Source organism: Gallus gallus, chromosome 1, assembly GCF_016699485.2.
Source record: "Gallus gallus isolate bGalGal1 chromosome 1, bGalGal1.mat.broiler.GRCg7b, whole genome shotgun sequence".
Taxonomy (NCBI): Eukaryota; Metazoa; Chordata; class Aves; order Galliformes; family Phasianidae; genus Gallus; species Gallus gallus.
Window position 1 is genome coordinate 60955158 of NC_052532.1, and position 21841 is coordinate 60976998.

The 21841-nt window shown below is 51.2% G+C and overlaps 1 protein-coding gene across 2 annotated transcripts in view; it reads left to right on the forward strand.

Annotated features, from left to right (window-relative positions):
* The window catches only part of WNT5B (Wnt family member 5B), a 65843-nt gene extending 44204 nt beyond the window's left edge, over positions 1 to 21639 (forward strand). Inside the window, exons 2-5 of one of the 2 annotated variants that reach the window (XM_015285801.4) lie at positions 4937 to 5082; positions 5611 to 5858; positions 12329 to 12621; positions 20178 to 21639. In XM_015285801.4, coding sequence (XP_015141287.1) covers positions 4937 to 5082; positions 5611 to 5858; positions 12329 to 12621; positions 20178 to 20636 — 1146 coding nt within the window. In that variant the 3' untranslated portion in view covers positions 20637 to 21639. 2 annotated transcript variants of the gene reach the window in all.
* Positions 21640 to 21841: the final 202 nt, after the last annotated feature.

A 21841-nucleotide genomic window follows, 5' to 3' on the forward strand; every position in this document is an offset into this window, starting at 1 on the left:
TGAGTTTGCAGACAGTGTAGGGACCCAAATAAAGCGAACAGCTTTCAGGATGTTTGGAAAATGTATTCCTAAGATTGTATGGTTTGTCCCTGAAATGTCGCACGGCCCCTTCTTCCTATTACCTCCTAAATGTCGCACGGCCCCTTCTTCCTATTAATTAAAAGAAAAGAAAGTAAATGAATGATTGAGCTGCACTGATCTGTTAAAACAGTGCAGATCTTGACTTTGAAGGCTTTGTTTTTGGTTTAAAGGATGACTAACCTGCACAACACTGATATACTGATACAGCTCTTTCAGATTAAGTTTGCATGAATGCACATTCTGCTGAAAATTTGTGCCTGGAAACTTTATTTAAGACCACATTAAAGTTAAAATAGCATTTTACAAATGATCTTAAGCACAACACTTTTTTTCCCTGGAGTTAGAATTGTAGATGTGATTGCTACTAAAATAGAGGTGAGATATAAAATGGTCTTCTTTTTGGTACAAATGTATATGCAGTCTATTTCCAAAACAGTCTGAACAGGTTTAGCTTAAATCTGTTGCGTGCGGCATTAATAGGATATTTTTACACTGAATAGAAATGTGGTACAGAAGATAAATAAGTTCTGGAATTGGTTAAATCAGTGTAATCTGATGTCGACAGGACTTTATATATAGCTTCAGCTTTTTCTGTGCTTTGTTGTTGTTGTTGTTCTAATACTGCTGCCCAGGGAGGTGGGGGGGTCACCATCCCTGGGGGTGTTCAAGAACCATGTGGTACTGAGGGATGTGGTCAGTGGGCATGATGGGAGTGAGTCTATGGTTGGATTTGATGACCTTAGTGGTCATTTCCAGCCTTCACGATTGTATGATTCTGTGACTAGTGACAGGACGAGAGGGAATGGCTTCAAGCTGTGCCAGGGAAGGTTCAGGCTGGACATTAGGAAATATTACTTCTCTGAAAGGGTGGTCAGGCACTGGAATGGGCTGCCCAGAGAGGTGGTGGAGTCACCGAGCCTGGTGGTGTTCAAAGAGCGTTTGGATGTTGTGTTGAGGGACATGGCTTAGCGAGAACCATTGGTGAAGGGCGAATGGTTGGACTGGATGATCCTGTGGGTCTTTTCCAACCTTAGCGATTCTATGATTCTATGATTCTAAGGGTGCTTTGCAAGGTGAGAGTGAGGAGGGAAATACTTAAAGCCACCCAGCCACTGCCTTCCTCTAGCCTGTTCTGCAGCCTCCGCGGAGTGGTGGCCTCGAACTGCCCTGCCATCTGTGCCACCTTGCTGGTGCCACCGGAGCACTTTGCCATGCTGTCCTGCCAGGCCTGAGATACCTGCTCAGGTACCTACTTGTGGGCACTCACTCCCACCAGGGAGGTGAGATGGGCTGCCCATCATAAACACGGATGGTTTCCAGGCAGGCGTGTACCTGCAGGGATGGCTTTTTGCTGCTGCCTCTATTAGGCATCAGAGTGCTTAGCCACGAACTTTAGAGAAAAAAAGCACGTCTTGAGGTCTCTTTTAACGTCTGGCCTTTTTTGTTGCTTTCAGTACTTCTCCTTTTCTCACTGTCTTCCTCCATTCTTGCCCTCCATGGTTAGGCACTGCAGGGACAGCTGTCACCAGGCTGCTAAGGCTGGCAGCTATGTCTTGGCATTTGTGCACGACACGGCCTGGTGACAGTGAGACCAAGTGCCCCTGGCCAGGGCAGCCATGGAAAAATGAAAGAGCAAAGTAGCGGTGAAAGGAAATCTGGATCTGTCAGCAGGGTGGCAGGTGATGAGATGCAGAGAAAGGTAGCGCATGAGCATATCAGGAGATCAAACCGAGCACAGAAGTACCAAAGAAATGAGCAGAACATAAGCAGGAATAATCTGCCCTTCTAGCAGAGAGACAGCGTGCACCAAGTCGGCAGGGCAAGGCAATGGCACAGGGAGAGAGATGGGCACTGGGGTGCCACACCTACTGTAAGCTGGACCTATGGAGTGACGGCTGCAGGTGAAGAAATAATCAAAATACACATAAAATAGCACATTTAGGTCAGGCAATGTGGGCACCAGTGTGGCACCACAGTGGCACAGTGCTGAGGGAGGGACTGGTTGTCAGCAAGGAGGAGCAGAATCACATGTATGGGTTGTGAGGATAGCAGATGATGCGGTTTCTGGGTGAAAGCTGCAAGGGACCGATCTATATTCCACGTAAAACTGATTGAGTGGAATGGGCAGATGTGCAACTTTGATGAGATTTCTGAAGCCTTGCTAAGAGCTGTGGTTAAAAACAAGCGCGGCTGCTGGAAGTGAAGGTAGAGTAATGTGGTATGGTATGGTACATCTCTTCATGCTGCCCACAGCACAGATTTACACGTGTAAACCCTCTTTCTGAAGAGTGGAGCCCTGTGTCTCTTTGAATAGAAGAGACTCTACTTAAGTCAATATTTTTCCCATCTCAAGTAAGTATCTCACGTCAGTCCAGAGGGAGAGAGCAATGAATGTTTCTGGATGCGCTGGATGTTGCGAGGCGTTAGAAACAGGCATTGAACCACAGTCAAGTCGCAGAAATAAACAGGAACTTGAAAGAGGCTCGTGATCGTAGCAGGAAGAGTGCACATCCAGTTCTCTCCAGTCTGGGAGAAGCCGGACCAGGTGCAGGAATGGTGATCATTTAAGTTATGTGGAAAGAGACGCTTTCTTTCGACTCTGCTTATAGCGCTCAGTTAAGATCTGTGTCACGCTTGGGGACATCCCATATTTTTGGAAAGCAGTCAGTATAGGACAAATTTGCTTGAGTTTGCTTGAGCAGCACTCCTTTTCCAACTTAGCAGGGCTGTCTTCCAGCCGGGGCTCAACTTTTTTCACCTCCTGCCAAATCTTTGGGAATGATCTCATGGACACCACCTCCCCTTCTTTCTTGGAGCCTCGCATCCTTGCTGCGGTGCACGTGGCAGGAACAGCAGCGGGAAAGGGCTCTCCAGCGTGACTTCCAACACTCGGAGTGCAAACTCGTGCTTCAGGCACAGTTGTCACCTCTGAGCACTGAACAAAGGCAAACAGGTACTAATTTTAGGCAGCACGGTAGGCAGTTGCCTAGGGCAGCAGAGGCTTGAGAGCATTAACCCAAGCCTTTCATTTACCGAACCAAAAGCTCCTTTTAACGACCTGTAGGGCAAGTAGCAACGGATAGCAGCAAGAAAGGGGGACTGGTGGTATTCTTCACACCACCGGCCAAACACTCTGCAGCTTTCGATTTGGAAGCTGCTGGCACCTCCACCATCCACAGCCACTTGTGCCAGCGGCAGACTTGGGCTGCAGTTCAGCATCTCCTTCCTCAGCACCCACAAGGAGACGTGCTGAGGGCAAAGCGTAGAGATGCGCTTCTCCCTCTGCATCATTTCTTTGCATGGTGCATGCTGTGTGTGTGTGTGTGTGTGTGTGTGTGTGTGTGTGTGTGTGTGTGAAACAGCCGGGGCTTTTTTATCTTCTTCTTTTTATTTATTTATTTTTATTTTTTGCCATAATTCTTCCCACTGGCCGTGCAGAAATGGAAAGGTGGCACGCGCTCTTCTCCGCCAGCAAAAGGATTTTCTATATCTGAAGCCAGCTTGGAAATTCTTGGGGTGACATCACACCGTGTCTGTGCAGCCTCATTGTTTGTCATGGAAAAGCCATTCATCCATACACGACTTCCTTCCTCCCCAGACTCTCGGAGATAAACTTTCCATTCTGTCTATTCCCTATAGAAGCAGCCCCCAGAGCCGTGGCTCTGCGCACAGCCCTCGCCGTCCCTCCGTCGCGCTCGGGGCCGTGGGAGCAGGGAGAGGCAGGGTATGAAGGTGCGAATACGGTCACCCTGTGGATCCCTCCGTGCTGGGGCAGGCAGGGCGCGGGCTGTGGGTCACACAAGGCTTTTCTGTCCCAAGGCTGATTCCGGCCTCACATCTGCCTGCCAGGTGAGGCGGGCCACCAGCTGCAGGTAGAGCACATCTGGACAGGGCAGGAAGCGGAGCGTGCCGCAAACAGACGCAGCAATCGCACCGTGAGGAATTCGATAACAAATACACTTCAGCGGGGCTGAGCCGCTCGGGTTGGTGATTTCATGGCTTGGGCCACGCTTGCGTGAGGCAGAACAAAAGGCCGGGTGCTCGTGGCACAGCTTGGGCCTGGCTGGGGACGGCGGGAGGGGACAGCCGGGAATGCCCAAACCCAGGGGTGGCCGTGGGGACGTCTGGCTGTGATGTGTGGCGTGGGGTCAGGCAGGGTGGTGAGGATGGAGCGAGCCGCGATGCGGATTTCCGTGCGGCGTAAGGAGCGTTAGGTAGTCGGTGGTACCCGCGTGGGTCCGGGTGCTTTCTGCCGGTGTTGAAGGCATCACGCTGAGGGGCTGCCGGGTTGCTCCCGTTGGGCTGTTGGGACCGGAGGGCCTTTGGAGCTCTCTCATCTCTCGCCAACTCCCGACCCGGCTCCCGTCGTCCTGCCCATAAAGCCGCCCGGCGCCGGTGCCGGCCCGGCCCGCAGCGCCTCGGAGCCTCCCCCTGCCCGGGGCCGCGTTTGAAGGCCGTTTCGGGGAGGCGGAGGGGAGGGGGAGCATTTCCGAACCGGCCCCCGCATTACAAAGGCGGCGGGGCGAGCGCGGCGCTTTGAAGCGCCCCGACGGCTCCCGCACACCTGCCGCCGCGGGGCTGCGGGCACCGGCCCGTCCGGGGGGCACGGGCGGACCACCGGCGCTGGGGCGGGCGGAGACCCTTCAAAGAGGGCTCCGAAGCTGCGGGGGGAGGACGGCGGGGAGGACGGGGGCGGGGGTGGAGGGGGCTCCCCGCCGCCGTCGGGGGCGGGGGGGGCGCGGCCGGGGGAGGGTCCGTGGGGTGGGCGGGGGCCGGGGGCCGCGCTGGCCGCGCCCCGCCGCACGCAGACCCCGGCGTAGGGCTCAGCGCTTCTTCTCCTCCTCCTCCTCCGCAGGGCGCCCCGTGTCGGCGGCCGCCTCCGCGGGGGCTGCCCCAGCGCCGCCGCCGCCCGCAGCCCACCATGACGGGGCCGAGGCTGGCGCTCGCCGCCGCGCTTCTCTGCAGCTGCACCTCGCCGGTGGCCGACGCCAACTCCTGGTGGTGAGTGAGCGAGCGAGCGGGGCGCGGGGCTGCGAGCGGAGCCTTTGTCCGGGACCGGGGGCGTCCCGGGGCGGGCGGAGCGCGGCGGCGGCGGCGAAGCGCCTCATCGCGGGGTGCTCTCGCTGCCCGCCCGCGAAGCTCCCCGGTTCTGGGGAGGTGGGATGCCGGCGTACCCCGGGGGGCTTCGGTGCGGGGTCGGGCTTCGCGAGCGGGAGCGATGGGGGAGAGGGTGGGTGAGGTCTCCTGTCTGCTGCCGAAGGAGCCCCTTTCCCGGAGCAGCGGGCGCAGCCCGGCCCGAGGGCACCGCTGCCGGCGCTCTGTGCGAAGCGGCTCCCGCTCCGCTCCCGCAGAGAAAGCGCCGAGCTCTGTACCCCCTCCCCGTGCCGGGATCCTCCCGCTCGAGCCCTGGGAAAGGCTCACATCTGGCGGCGCGGGGAGGGGAAGGCGAAAAGCCGAAAAGCGCATCCAGCCCTCGGGACTGGCAGCGCTTGTGGGACCGCAACCTCCGTGGGACGTTTCTCCGTGCAGGTCTTTGGCCATGAACCCCATCCAGAGGCCGGAGATGTACATCATCGGCGCGCAGCCCGTGTGCAGCCAGCTGCCGGGGCTGTCCCCGGGGCAGCGCAAGCTGTGCCAGCTCTACCAGGAGCACATGGTGTTCATCGGCGAAGGGGCCCGCAGTGCCATCAAGGAGTGCCAGTACCAGTTCCGGCAGCGCAGGTGGAACTGCAGCACGGTGGACAACACGTCCGTCTTCGGCCGGGTCATGAAAATAGGTAGGAGCGGGGCGTTCTCCCTTTGAATACACGCGTGGAAGCGATGCGCCCCGGCAGCGCCGCTCCTCACTCGCGCTGCCCTTTGCTTGTCCGTCCCCGGCGCGCAGGTGCTGCCCACGCTGAGCCACCGCTGGAGCCACAGGGGTGGGACGCGGGCTGCTTTTGTTTGTGCGCCGGTTTGGAGGTGGGGAGAGAAGCTGGAGCTGGGAACAATGGACCTACGTTATCAATCCCAGCATCTGGAGTGCCCTTGGACGGGGAGCGTGGCCCTGAGATGCGGGAAATACGGGCTCCCCCCTCTTCGGGATCGGCCCCCTCCTCCCTTCTCTGCTGTTTTCTGTGTAAACCAAAGGGATTTTTATAATTCCTGCCCCTGCTGGCTGTGCGGGGCGCATTGGCAGGCTATCGCTGCACTTGAATTGAGGTGTGACCTGCCTGCATTGTCCCGGCTCCTTTTGAAATGCAATCATCTGATGGCAAGAAACCGAGAAATCCGGGCTGGGTTTGATGTGTCCGACAGCCAGGACAATAAAGAAAAGGTGTTAAAACAGCCGCTCACACACACTCACACACTCACACACACACATGCACATACTCGAGCCCCTGTGAGGAGGGGTTCTGTGTCCCACCCGCACAGCTGACGCTGAAGAATCCAGGGCCAGCGCTACTTCTCAGCTCTGGGGTCAGGGAGAGCACTTAATAAGGGATGGAGAACGGTTTCCTGCAGCCTCGGCTGCCCCCAGCATCTCTTAATGCCTTTTAGGCTCAGTCAGAAAGCTTCAGAGCTTTAATGTCAAGGCAATAGGGCGCTGGGGTGATCGCTTCCATTCAATCCTGACATTCTTACGTGTCTCTCTGGAGAATTTCAGGGATTTTCCTACATGTCAGTCCCTAACCCAGCCCATCAGAGCCATTCCCAGCCCGGCCTTTCTGCCCATCTGTCCCGCTCACACCCCAACAAATCCCCTCTTCCCCGGGATGAGCCCTTGGGAAACGCCGTTTCCTGACACATACTTTCAGCTGCTGACACACATCCAAGGCATCTGTGCATCCTTGATCTCTCGCTGTTTGATAGCAAGGGTGGCGGCCAGATGAGGCGGTGTGCAATCCCAGGTTGTCAGTAGGGCTTGTGCTTCGGGGTATGAAAACTGCAACTCAGCCAGAGGGGATGGACAGCAAATACCCGTCTGGTGTCCCTCCCTCCCGTGTGATTTGATGTCCCAGAGAATGAGGAAACATGCGGACTCCCAGAGAGATCCTAGTGACCCCACAAGGGTGTATGGAAAGAGCCCTCTTCTCCAGCGCTTCCCTGCAGCCCCAGGCTGATCCAGGGATGCTCCAAACATCCACCAAAAAAAAAGAAATAGTGTGAACTGAAGGGGAAATACAGATGGGAGGGGAAGGATGGAAAGCGAGCAGGAAAGATCAGTGGGCACACGGGAGGAGGGGAAGAGGTGGGTGTTGGGAGATGAGTGATACCACTGAAAGGTTGTAGTGAGGGTGGGGGTTGGCCTCTTTTCCCAGGTAACAGCAGTAGGATGAGAGGTAATGACTTCAAGTTGCACAAGGGGAGGTTCGGGCTGGATATGAAGAAAAACTTCTCAGAAAGAGTGGTGAGGCATTGGCACAGGCTGACCAGGGAGGTGAAGGAGTCACTGCCCCTGGGGGGGTTCAAGATCTGCTGTAGAGATGGCACCGAGGGGCATGGTTAGTGGGCATGGTAGGGATGGGCTGATGGCTGAACTGGGTGATCTTAGAGGTCTTTTCCAACCTTAATGATTCTGTGATTGCGTGACCTCCTTTTTAAAATGAATTCGATGCTTCTAGCTTAAAGTGGGAGTAGTTTGGGGGTTTGATGAGGACAGAGGTGGTGTGAGTATGCGCTGGTTGTGTCCACTGGTGCCGCTGCTGTTTGGTTTGTGCTCGGGAATCTCTGGGAGGGACCTGCTGGTGCCTGTGAGGCAATGGCCTGTAGCTGCCCACCATTGAAGAGCCTGTCCCAGCAGAGACCTCTCAGATCCTTTAGATCCCTGCTCTGAGGGACTGCATTCAGGCAGTGGTGTTGGTTCTCCAGAGCAAGGAGGTGGACATCAGAGGCAGGCTGGAGGGTTTCTGAAGACTCGTTGCTGATGTTCACGTGTGTGATAAGTTGCTGTGGAGAGGGATGCTGCCTCTCCTCCTCCCTCTTGGCTCTACCTTCTGATTTTACTTCTGCTGATTTTATAGTGAGATGCTAAGATAAGAAAACAAACCCCTTAATCTCACAGGTCATGTCAGCTATAAAGCCATTCTTCCCCGGGCTCACGCTGTGTGCCTGTCTCCTGTTCTCAGCCCCTAAACCCAATCCTGGACCACAGCCCTATCCCTGCACGTGGTGCCAATGGAATGAGAAGGGTCTGGAGACTGGAATATCTGCAGAGGCATGCCAGGGAGATGTGGAGAGGGGGAAGGAGATAAGGAGGGCCCAGAAGGTGTGCGGTGTGCCAGCAACCCGAGGCTGCCCACCCACCGCTGCAGGCATGGCATATGCTACGTGACTTCCTGAGCTGCCTTAGATTATTGAGGGGAGGAGAACCTCCCCTGGCCAAGTCCAAAACCTGGGAGAAATTCAGGACAGCGTTCACTCAGAAACCTGGAAGGTTGGTTTGCTTCTCACCTCGCAGCGCTTGGCTCGGCGCAGGAATGGGAGAGCCGCTTGGCCCGTGTGCAGTCACTGTGCCTTCATTCTGTGTGTGCTGGCAAGGCAGTGCAGCCCAGCAAGACAGGGATGTGCAGGGGGATCTGTAGCACTGAAGTCAGCAGCATTTTAATGTTGATTCTTCCTAGCGTTTGTGTTATCGTGAGGATCACCCTTAGCTTTCGAATGTAATTCCTGGCTTATTCACCACCAGTACCTGCTGACGTACAAAGTTCAGCCTTCTGAAGATGCTTCTTGTCCTGTCAAGACAGATTTTAGGTGGCATATGTGTGTATTCATACATTATATACAGATACATTCCTTACGTCTGCGTTTGCGTAGAAGAGGGCAGAGCACCCAAGAAGTCCGTGCTGGCATATCCCTGGGGGAGGAGGGAATACACAGCCTGTCATCCCGCAGAGAAATCTGCAGTGGGTGAGGGGGGCTTCCAGGACGGTTTGTCCTCTTTGGAGCCATAGATCTTATCTCCTCTGCCTTTTCAAATGCAAAAAGGAGAAAAGGAGTCATAAAAAGACAAGAACAAAGAGAAATACTTTTCCCGGAGACAGGAACACTTCAGGGAAATGCTTTTTTTTTTTTTTTTTTTCCCTTTAGTCTTTTGAAGCTACAGCTTTTCCATTAGAAAAAGCTAGAGCGACACACTTCCTTCTCCTTTGCTTCATTCTCCTGGCTGGGGTCGCTTCTCCTGTTTCCCTCTTTCAGCTGTGGGAGGTCTGATGCCCAGCAGGCAGAGGGGGTGGCAGAGCCCACACAGCCCCGGACTGTCAGCAGCAGTGACAGGCACCCACCCTCAGGACACAGGTTTAGGGAAGAACCCAGCACTGAGCTGATGCTGTGGTAGCGTGGACTAAGGTAGGTTCTGAGAAGATGGGCTGACATCCTAATGCTTTTTCAAGGCTGGAAGCGTGTTAGAAGAGCAGAAATAGGAGACCGACCAAAGGATGTGTAAGCCCACAGCTACTGGCTGCCAGTTTGCTTTCTGTTAGCTCAGGGTTTCATGCACACGTCTGATTCTGCCTCCCAAACCAAAGCTGCGTCAGCTGAGCACCACGGTTTGTTCTGCGTCCCATACAGCCAGGAAGAAAAACCACTGCTGCTTGTTGCAGACTCCCATCACCATCCCAAACTTGTTGTGCAGATCCGGGAATTGCACCATTCTGAGCTTCTTATGCAGATGCGGGGACTGCACACGATTTGAGCGCTGCTCCATCTGAAACGTGTGGGTGCTTAAACAGGGACAGTGAAAGTGCAAAGCCGGCCTGCCACAGCACAGGAATCGCAGCCGGCATTAGGGATCCTAAGCACCTGGAGTCATGCAGCCACTGCTTAGCACGCTGCAGCCCCAGGAGGTCCTGTCCCTGTGTATGTTTCCATCTCTCCAGGTACCAGCAGTGTGGCTCCCATAGGGCACTGAACGGGAAGGCTGCTCTGCCTGCAGGGCTCCCACCACATGGGCACAGTGGTAAAGCTGCACAGTGGACCGTTACCTTACAACTAGCCATGCCATGTAAAAAGCTGGACTAGTTACTGCAAAAGGACCACAACTGCCCAACGGGCTGGTGTCAGCTGAATTATCTTGACTGGGAGTCACTTGTCTTTGCCTCTCAGTCTGGGGAGTCCTGGATAGTCCTCTTCCTTATGACTCCCTTGCTTGCTGTGTCCCGCAGCATTTTATCACTCTTTGTGCACACGGCAGAAGCCCATAGCGTACAGCCCTCATTTAGGGGAAAAAAAAAATGAATCCCAAGTTGCTCTGCAAGGTGGGTGCCATTCACAGCCTCGCCTTTGTCTTGGGTCATTAACACTAAGCTGGTGATAAGCCGCTATTAATTGCAGAGTGTTGGCACATGCAAATTGGAACAAGAGCATACCAAAGGCATCCGCTGGGTCCTGCTGAGGGAGCTGGCACTGAGCATGGTGACAAACTGCTCCTGGGGCACCTGCCCTGTGGGAGCATCCTAATTTATTGGGGAGCATCTGAGGGTCAGCTCTTGCTGGGGTTCGCTGTTTGTGGCCCACCAGCATCAGATTGCTTATTCCGTGAAGCTTTGGCAGTTGTACTCTTTATCACTTGGGAGCATGGTGACGCATATAGTAACTCTGGAGGTGTTGGTTTAGGTATTTATTACAGTGTACAGTGATAGTGCAGGTATGGGTTGCCCTCCCCTTGCTGAGCCATGGCAATTCACGGCATTTGGCCCATGCTGCAGTGTTGTGGCTGCAGTGGTGCCCGGCTCTGGCTACAGTGAACCTGTGCCAATAGCAGAGGGCAGGAGATCTGCAGCAGCTGCTGGGATGCGTCCTGAGCAGGGCTGTCTCATGCGTGTGCAAGCAGAAAGTCATAGAATCGTAGAATCATTTGCGTTGGAAGGGACCCTTAAAGGCTGTCTGTTCCAACTCCCCTGCATTGAACAGGGACATCTACAGCTAGATCAGGTTGCTCAGAGCCCTGTTCAGCTTGACCTTGGACGCCTCCAGGGATGGGGCATCCACCACTTCTCTGGGCTTCACTAAGTCTTTTCATTTATTGTTGTCTACGTGGGAAAGTCTGACTTCTTCCAGCACTGCAGTTCTGTAGGTGTTGGGAGAGCTTCTGCCTTTGAGTGGAAAAATGATTTCCTACAGTTTATCTTGAATCAGGTCTCAGCTGACCATATTTAACCAAAATGAAATTGCATATGCCCCTTAAATATGCTTGTCCCAGCTGAAGTGAAGCACTCCTTGTCTGGTATCTGGCAATATGAAGTGCTCCTCTTGCGCAGCTCCAACCTCACTGGTTGTTCTCAATTGCTTTTAGCAGATTCAGTGGCAGCAGCTGTGTTTTCAGCAAATAAATAACCTGGTTCCTCCAGGCTAAAATCAGAGCATCCAGACAAGGGCCATAGAAATGATCCCAGGGATGGAACACCTCCCTTCCAAGGACAGGCTGGGAGATCTGGGGATGTTCAGCCTGGAGAACAGAAGGCTGCAAGGTGACCTGAGAGCGGCCTTTTCATATCTAAAGGGGTCTATAAGAAAGAAAGGACAGACTCTTCAGCAGTCTGTTCTGACAGGATGAGGGGAAATGGTTTCAAACTAAGAGAGGGAAGGTTTAGATTGAATATAAAGAAGAAGTATTTTACGGTAAGGGTGGTGAGACACTGGAGTAGGTTGCCCAGAGAGGTGGTGGATGCCCCATCCCTGAAGACACCTGAGGTCAGGCTGGATGGGGCTCTGAGCACCTGATCTACCTGTGGGTGTCCGTGTTCACTGCACGGGGGTTGGACCAGATGGCCTTTAAGGGCCCCCTCCAACTCAAAATGATTCTTATGATTCTAAGGGTTGACCTGAAGTAGAGAGGGAAAGAAGGCTGAGCAGCTCCTGCCTGTGGCGTTGATGTTTCTTTTGGGCAAGGCTTAGCATTTCCAGAGCTCTTAACTGAGCAAACATAAGAGTAGTAAAAATAATAGTCCCTGTGGAACAGCACCACGAAGTCATGACAGACACATTCTTCCAGGCTGTATTGGGAATCTCAGCCCCTTTCTTGGTGCGTGTCAGAATCAGGTTTGGTTTTGCTCCTGGTCACGCAGAAACTGCCAGCGCTGGGCAGGCAATTGCCTGGGGCTGTTATTGGGGAGGGAAAACACAAAACGGATGCCAGCCTGTGTTAGGGCAGTTCTCCCTTCACCAGAGCAGGCCGGTTCTTTTACACTTGGCCAAACAGTTGGTTTTGTACACTGCATGCTAAAAGAGCTTTGTCTGTCATTAGTTTGCTTCTCGCATTGTCTTGCAGGTAGCCGAGAGACCGCTTTCACCTACGCCGTCAGCGCCGCCGGGGTGGTGAACGCCATCAGCCGTGCCTGCCGTGAGGGAGAGCTGTCCAGCTGTGGCTGCAGCCGCACGGCCCGGCCCAAGGACTTGCCCCGAGACTGGCTGTGGGGCGGCTGTGGGGATAATGTGGAGTACGGGTACCGTTTCGCCAAGGAGTTTGTGGATGCCAAGGAGAGGGAGAAGAACTACGTGAGAGGCTCCGAGGAGCAGGCTCGCATGCTGATGAACCTGCAGAACAACGAGGCTGGGCGCAGGGTAAGATGAACACTGACCCTTCCCAGCTGGTGAGATTCAGAGGTTGGGAGGTAGCGGGGTGCCACGTTACTTGGAGGTTTGGTGAGGGATAGTCCCACGATGCCCCAGTAACTCCTTTGGAATGGTGTGTGGTCCCATTTTCTGCATTTTTATGTATAGCACAAAGAATGTTGACGATACAATATTCTAGTTTTAGTGGCTGACTTCCACTGCCTCTAAAGCCTGTGAGTTTTGGGGCCTGCTGAGATGCTAGGCGGCACGTATGTGCAGGCGTGTAAGCCCTTGCCAAACAAACTAGGTGCTCTCACGGCCCACTTTCCGGGTTTATGTCTCAAGAAGGTGCTTCCCAGAGCTGCCCAAAGGGCAGGGTGACGGTGAAGAGAACGGCTTGCTGGTGTGTGGAGAAATCTGCTGCTGCCACCATTCAGATTTTTGGGAACGCAAGGCCAGAACGTAGAATCAGGCTGTCTGGCTGTCTCTGAAACTTATACCTTGCTCAGTTACCTCAGCATTGGGCAAAATAAGTAACTTGCACCAAGGCAACGGGCATCTTCTGAGAAGATGGATGCGTTTGCTCTGCAGACCACTAGAGATGGAGAACCCATCACGTTCTTCATAGTATGCTACTTCCATTAATCATCCTCACTCTTTTGATGCTGTGCCTCATTATCATTTGAATTTATCTGCTGTGAGCTTCCAATCAGTTCTTCCTCTGTCTTTCTCAGCTAGATTGAAAAACTCTTCACCAATCAGGATTTCCTCTCCCTAGCAGTATTTATCTGATGCGGTTTATTCACCGCTCTCTTTCTTTTTTTGACAAACTTAGTTGAGAACTTGTGTCTGTCTCACTTGCAGATGTTTTCATCAGTCGTCAAATTGCTTCCACATCACTTTAGCGTACCCTTTCCAGAAGTCCTGTATCCTTTAAAACTCACATACCAAAATGATGTGCCAAGTTCTGGTGTCTGTCTGACTGATGCCATAAATATAGGTGAAGTTGACCCCTTTTAATGCTTCCAGTGTATGTGCATTTGCTTAATTTGCAGGAGGCAGAAAAGGGTGGACTTGGGAGCTCTGGAACTCAGTGGGCTTTTGTTTGAGTTGTTTTGCTTTAAATTTTCTCTTCATTTGTTTCGCTTGGGAGGGCAGAGAATCTGCATTTACTTAGAAAAGACAACCATCCCTCATGGAGTAGTAATGTAAAAGTGACGTCTTCACTGCATTACATACTTTGAACATCTTGTACGTCTGGAGTCACGAATTTGGATTACTACAAATAAATGTCCTTTGTATAACAGGGAGGGTATGTTACCAGCCTTTTTCACAGCTTGTCCTGTTGCCTTGAGAGAACCAGGGATGGTCAGTAGTTTGAGGGATGGCTGAGCTTTAGTAACATCTGAATTAGAAGATTAAGTTAGAAGATGCTTTGCAGTGTGGCTGAAACATCACCATGATTCAGTATTGCTGTTGTATGTGGTAGAAACTGAGTTGTGATTTCAAATGATGGCATGGTGTTCGATGGAGGAAGGCTGTGTCTTCCTTAGGGATACAGCTAAAACCAGTTCTGTGCTGCCTACTACAAGTGCAGTAAGTTGTTTGAACTGTGCTTGGAGTGCTGCAGTGCTTGTGCTTCTGCAGACAAGACCCTCGAGACAACTTCTTTGTCTCCAGTTAGCTCAGGACTTGGACAAAAGCTTTCCTGAAGGTCCAGCAAAAGACAATGTTATTTCAAGGTTGTTTCTGGTAGACTCTGTAGAACAGATGGCCACAGAAAATAACCTTAGATTAGGTGAACACAAGTCGTTTAGATTAAACTGAATGGAAGTATAAACCGGTGTGTAATTAAGCTTGTGGATTTCAAAGAACAAACTGATAAAGTAAGGGAGCCGGTTAGTAAACTCAGCCGAGGAACTCGATGTGGAGGAGGTCTGGAACTTTTTCAAGTCAAAGATGCTAAAGCCATTACAGTTCTGCATGCCAAGCAAGAGGAAAAAGCTTGTAGGAAGAATATCCAGACCTCATTGAATGAATTACTACCAGAAAGAAGCTGTTAGGAATAGACCGAGAGCCTACGAAGAATGGAAAAAAAGATCTGATAGCAAATAAATAACAAAAAACTCTGTCTGAGAGGTCAAGAAGTGTAAAGATGAAGTGAGAACAGTGAAAAAGCAAGCTGAGTCAGACCTTGCAAAGGGTAGTAACAGAAACAGCAAAAGTGTTTTTTGGTTTTTTTTTTTTTAAACTTAGTAAATTGAAAGAGATTGGAAGAAAGGAGCTGCTGTTCAGTGAGGATGGGGCTGAGTTTAAAGACAGAGTAGTTTTGCTCCCCAAAGTAAGTGAGTGCTTTACCTGGAGCTTCAAGTCAGAACGAGGCATTGCTCGTGGGAAGGGCTACCATATGTCTGCTGCTCAACAGTGAGGTCTTTTTCCATCCTCAGCACTTCTGCCTAGAGGAGTCAATGCTCATAATGTAGAACTGTAAATCCTCCTGAGACTGTGCTTTCCGGGGACAGCCAGGCAGAGTGCCCTGGGGACAGGCAGTGGTGATGCTGCTGGTACTCTGTGGAAGTGAGAAGGGCAGGAGGAGGCAGCTTTCTTCTCAGATAGGCAGGGGAAGAGGAGCTAAACAGCAGGTACTGACGTTTGGAATGGGTGGGATTGTGCAGGGGACTGCTGACAGAGAGGTGTTTGGGATTGGGTTGAATGGACTGGATGATCTTCAAAAGTCACTTCCAACCCCTAAGATTCTGTGGTTCAGATGGGAGTCAAGCAGCAACAGCAACGGCCTGGGAGAATGAAGGGCTTTAGAGTAAACGGGACGGGGTATTGGGGTGGATTGGATAGATGAAGGTTTGGGGGTAGTGAAGAATGTAGATGCTGGGATCAGCAAAGGAGATGAATGTGAATGGATCTAGCCTGAGACAAATCTGAAGTGGACTTTGCTATGAATTCTGAGGTTGCCTGGCCAGTACAAGGCAGCCTTTCCTCACAGCTCTTGGAAATGCTAACATGCTGATGTGGCAGCAGAGGGAACTGGAAATGATCACCACCAAAGTGGAAACAAAAATTGAGAAGCTTAAAGCCCTCAAGACATAGGGAGAGTCCTTCTAGTGCCCTGGCATTCTGAAAGAGCTGGCATCTGGTAGCACAGGCAGAGTGACCTTGGTAGTGTTTACAGGAGGACATCTCAAATTTCTTGAAGATTGATCATGCAGTCATTTAGAACATTATTGATTTACTGGAAGGCAAAATATATTCAATAGGTAAATGACAGCTAAATGACTTAGCTGAACTTCTATGAGATAATTCATATATTTCCCACATGAAAACACTTGGTTAGATAGGAAAAGATAAGGGATACAGTGACTGTGAGATGGATAAAAAACGGGTTCAAGGCAAGGTGTCAGTAAGTTATGTGAAAAGATGCATATTGATCTCAGCAAAGCTTAATTAGCAGAGTTCTTCAAGGACTTGCCTCAAGACCAACAGTTAATATTTCTGCTTCTTAGCCTTGGCACAAGAGTTAGGAGTGGGATGATGAAATTTGCTGATTATGCAGAGGTGGCAGATATTATGAATACAGAGGAGAAACTAAGTTCACATCAAACAAAACTACATTAAAACAATCATTTCAAGGTCCTGTATGAAAAAGCATTTTTACTCATTAGGAAACTAGAAAGGAGTTGTGTGCAGCTGTCAGCTGTAGGTGACAGCAGATGCAGCGTGTCTCCTAAGGTGGCAAGTACCCTGCAACATAAGAAGGAAGGTTTTTTGTAAAGCACTAGGGAATAGTAATGCCATTGTATTAAGCTCTTGTAAGGCCCCAAAATATTGTATGCTCTCATATTCCCAAGTAAAATGACCCCAGACTAGAGAAGGGTTGTTGTGCTTGACCCATGGGATAGGAATCTTTTCTTAAGAAAGCAGGCTAGAACAGCTTGCCATGTTTAGCCTAGCAAAGTGAAAGCTGAGAGAGGATATGACTGATGTCTATGTTAGTGGGAGAAATAATAGCGAAGGAAAAGTACTTTTTAAGCAAAAGGCCAATTTGGCACAAGAGCAAATGGGCATAAAGTGAATACGCTTGGGCTGGAAATTAGAAAAAGATACTTTATCATTGGAATAGTGATCAGAATAATGGTGCCTGAAAACCTTACTGCTTTAAAAAGGGCACTCAATACATTTAAGAAAAGCGTTACTTGAAGTAGTGCCTACAATAGCAAGAGATTGTACTTAATAACCAAGGAGGTCCCAGCTAGTCCTACATTCCTGAATGTTTTCACTTCTGAGATTCTGGTTTTGCAAAGAAGAAGGTGCATGTGTAACTCCATATTCCTGAAATTGCTGCTGCAGGAAAGGAGTACTGGAATGGGATGTGGTGGTGAGCACTGCTAAGTGACCAGCAGTTGCCATCCCTTGTGCAGCCTTGCTCCCACTTCCCAGCCTGTCTTTGAGTGGATGATGTTTCTGATTTCTAGGCAGGTTTTTGGCAGGTGTTCCCGCTCAGTTTCCTCCAGGTGAGACAGTTGTCTCGAACCCTGTGGAGCTGAGAGGGCAGGAGAGAGGATCGTCCCTGCTCTCATCACTTCTCATGAGGAGCTGAGAGGGCTGGGAAGGAAGCAGAGTCCTTTTATCTTTCAGGCACTTCTGACCCCATCACCCCTTCACTCCGTGTCGCAGTCCGTGTGGTAGTGCTCCTGGCTTTATTGCCCTTGTTTGTTTGTCTTGGGCTGTTATCTCAATATGCTCTTTCCTTCCATCTGTCTCTTTTTTCCAGTTGGTCTCCATTACCCTCTCTTCTTTCTCCCATTCCTTATCTGTCGCCCTTGTCTGGCAGGCTGTGGTGGTCAGTCCTTCCGCACTATTTACCCAGTCAGCATATGGCAGGCCTCAGTCATCAGTCACTCAAGCCAGTGCCAGGAGAGCCTGGAAGGGGGTCTGGCTAATTGACCACATAGGAATTCCCCATTAATTCTCTTCCTGTTCCCATTCTCGCAAGAAAAGAATTGGAAGAGAACTTGGGCATATGGGAAGGGGCTTTAAGCCTTTCCATTAGACTCATTTCAACCTGCTTAAGTGGTGCGGCCATCAATCAGACTCTGCTTTCAGAAGTATACGTGGGGTCTGTTATTCTTTACCTTGACCCTCGCCCAGTCAGAAAGGAGCCCTCCAATTTCCTCTGTGTTCTCTCCATCCAGGCAGCCAAGGGGAGAGGGGAGAGCCATTTAGAGGCTGAAGCCAGGGTTACCTCAGTGGGATGTCGATGGCGGGGGCTGAGCGGCGCCATGCTTACCTGTGGTAACTGGTAGCGCTCGCGTTCCCCCGCACGGCCGTCACCCACACGGGCCAGATGTTTTGAGCATCAGTTGCTTAAAGCCGAGTCGGAGTGAACTCAGCCCCATGACATTCGCTGAGAGAGATCGGGTTGCAGTGTTTTTCTAAAAGAACAAAGCCTAGGATTAGGAAGAATCATAATACTTTATAAAAACATATGCAAGGGCAAAGGAGGCATGAGTGGCCTGGGATTTGACGGAACCATAACCAAAAAGCGCTAACTAAAGCTCATAACGAGCAGACTGGCAATGTAGTGAGGATATAGTAAGTGTTTGGGGCTTGGGAAATTCAGCTGTAGCTCTGTCTGGTTGTAGTGCAGCAGGAGTCCTTAAGTAACGGTGTGGTTGGTCCTCCACACTTACCCTTCAATCCAAGACGACCGCTTAACTCCCAGCCTGTAGCTGGTGCTCTGCACTGTGAGCGATTGCTTCCACAAATTGAGCTCCAAGGAGCAGAACTAAAGCTCCTCTGTTTCCAGGACTCAGCCCATCGACTTTCTTGGGAGCTGAGTTGGCCTCCATGTGATTTAGCCATTAAGCGCAATTGAGTCTTCGCTAGCTGTGAGGTGTTTGTTAGAGCAGGAGCCGCCAGTTGCTTTAGGAGAACTCTGACCTCTCCCTGCTAGTCCGCAGTGCAGTCATACGCAGAAGGCTTTGTTTGCAGGATCGCCTTAATCGCTTGTTTCTTGGCAAGAGAATGTGGAGAGCTGAGAAACTTTTTCTTTGTCAATGAGCGAGGCAGGAAAGGAACCTTAGACTTTGGCTGCTTTCTTCAGCAGAAAGCCTGTCTAGAATATGTATCGCTGACTTCTTCAAAACATCCTATTTTTTCTCACGTTCCTTGATCTCCCCACCCCCGTTGCAGCTGGTGGTAATTCTGCAGCCGATGCCAAATAGCTGTTTGGCATGTGGGATTTGGCAGTCAGTGCCCTGCGAACGTGCAAGAGGCAAGATGGCCATGAGAGAGCAGATGTCAGCCTCATATGTAAAGCGTAAAGAGCTCTGGAAGTCAAATGCTGAACACTTGGTAGCTCTGACTGAGCGCGCATGCCAGCTCTTCACTTTGTAAACTCTGAGTTCCTGTTAGCGCTGACAGGGTCTCACATAGCCAGCAGTTTGGTACCTGCATCTGAAATTAATGGAAAGAACAAACCCAACCTGCACTTGAGGGTATTTTTTTTTTCATTGGTTTTGAGCTATGTTATTCTAAAATGTTTTTCAGTTTCTCTCTCTCCTCCCAGCTAGTGCAGGGAGAAGGAGAGCGAGGGCTGTTCTCCTTTACATCACATACCTGCTCTACTGAGGGTTTTACCCTCATTGGCGTAAATTCTCAAGACCATTTGTTATTTTGGTGTCCTTCCTTGCAGTACAAGGTGCTGCATTTTCAGGGACATGATGCACCTTAAGCCTCTCTTAGACTTCTGAAAATGGAACTTAAAGTGTTTCAGAGAAGACGATACCAAAAAGCCTGTTTGCTTGTTGAAGTGTATTCCCTTCTGCTTTGCACCAGTGATTTCAGTGCAGTGGAGTATACGGTCACGAGATGGCGCAAATTTGCAGCTAGGGCTTGCCTGTCTGCTCTTCTGGGAGACTGCTAACGCATCGAAGAGATGTAGATGGCTCTGTCGGTTTGAAGGCATTCACCTTCCACACCGTGGCTACCATCTCCGCTCCTTGTTCTCTGAAAAACAGGGATCCCTCTGGAGATCGCAGGGAACGAGATCCTCGGCAGAGAGAAGGGAAAGGCATGGGTTCATACATTTATTCCAAAGGGACACAGATCTATTCCTAGAGTGATAGCATCAGTTCCTGTTTTAGTTGGCAGGAAATGAACAGGTTTCCAGGTGTTCCCTTGTATCAACTGTGAAGGGAAAAATATGCAGTAGGGTTGTCCATGGGGCATGGGGAATTTCCAGAAGCACAAGGACAGGGCTCTTCCCCACGGTCTTTCTTGTTCCTGACCGTGCCATCAAGTCAGCGGTCTGCCAGAGGAAGAGAAGGTGGGGTGAGCATGGTTAGCAGCAGTGTGACCAGAAATATTTAGGGAACCGGATTGCAGCTGGAAGAAGAGGAGATTTTTATCTGTTCTGAGGGATGAAACAGCAGAAAAGGGGGGTATAATCGAAGCTGTTACGAAAATGTGATTGTGGGTTCATCGTACCAAACGCCAGCTGCTGGGTTAGTGAGAATGCTGCGTTGCTGACCGTGCTCCTTTTCCCGCAGGCCGTGTACAAGCTGGCGGACGTGGCCTGCAAGTGCCACGGCGTGTCGGGCTCCTGCAGCCTCAAGACGTGCTGGCTGCAGCTGGCAGACTTCCGCAAGGTGGGCGACCTGCTGAAGGAGAAGTACGACAGCGCGGCCGCCATGCGGATCAGTCGCAAGGGCAAGCTGGAGCTCGTGAACAACCGCTTCAACATGCCCACGCAGGAGGACCTGGTCTACGTCGACCCCAGCCCGGACTATTGCCTGCGCAATGAGACCACCGGCTCGCTGGGCACGCAGGGCCGCCTGTGCAACAAGACCTCAGAGGGCATGGATGGGTGTGAGCTGATGTGCTGTGGACGGGGCTACGACCAATTCAAGAGCGTTCAGGTGGAGCGTTGCCACTGCAAGTTCCATTGGTGCTGTTACGTCAAGTGTAAAAAGTGCACAGAGATCGTTGACCAGTACGTCTGTAAATGAAAAGAGCCGCCAAAGCAACAAATCTATATTATATAAATCTATATAAATATATTTTATATTTGTATAAATAAACAGATGATGATAATAATTAAAGAAGCTTATTTAAGAGACATTTTGGTTTTGAGATTTCCCCCGTCAAGCTGGCTGCTTTGTCATCCCTCCCCTTCTGCTGGGGAGTTTGTGTGTGCATCTGCCCTCGGAGGCTCCGGGCGAAGATGCCACAGAGGTGCTGACAGAGTGAACCCCCTGCACACACACACACACACACACACACACACACACACACACACCCCATTTCACGACAGAAACCAAATCGGCAGCAAGGAGAAGGGTGGGTGCTCCCTGCCATCTCAGCATTGCATCTCAGCGCGTTGCATTGTTCCTGGACACCTGAAATTACAGCCAGGCGTGGCAGAGTCCTGGTTGTCCAAGTGTCAAGCCCTGCCACCCCACTAAACCCCAGCGGGGATTTTGGAACCAATTCTTGATCCCTCTAAAGGGTTTTGTCACGTGAAAGGGAAAGTTAGCCAAGGCTCATGCACAAGAACACAGCTTAAACTCCACAGTCGTGTAAAGCATTCCTGGAGCCTGCAAAGCCCACAACATGGCAGTGGAAGGTCTGCATGCTGCTGTGAGGAGGGAACGTGAGACCTGTGGCTGGGATTCCAAGTGAAGCCAGCACCCAGCTTCTCCACGCCGCCAGGACACCCAGCTCAGTCTACGTGGCAGCACACAAGAGAGAGAACTTCTCCTTTTAATTCCGCGCTGAAACTTGTCATTGTAGAAGAGAAGTTGCCAATGCCAGGGACGTTTGCAAAGGAGATATACTTCATATTCTGCCAGAAGTTTTGCGCACACAACTGCATAAGCACTCCTGATGCCACTGCCATCTTTCCTCTTTGGAGTGGGTGCAGGTGGTCACCTTGCTTGGCTCTGTTGAATCCTCCTCACCACCGTCTCAGATGTATAGTTTCTCTTTAATATTAAACACCCCTCAATGAAATCTCTTTCCCTCTGTTGCTTGTGTATATGTGTGGTTTTGTTTTATTCTTTTTCGGGGCTCTTTATTTTGCTGCTTTGTATTCCAGAGTCCAGGGGCCTTGCTCTTCCCCAGCATAAACTACCCACAGGTAAGTTTGCTCCCAGAACATGGGCGTAAGTTCTCCACTCAAAGTCTGTTGTGCACTTCTTGTTGGTATATAAGG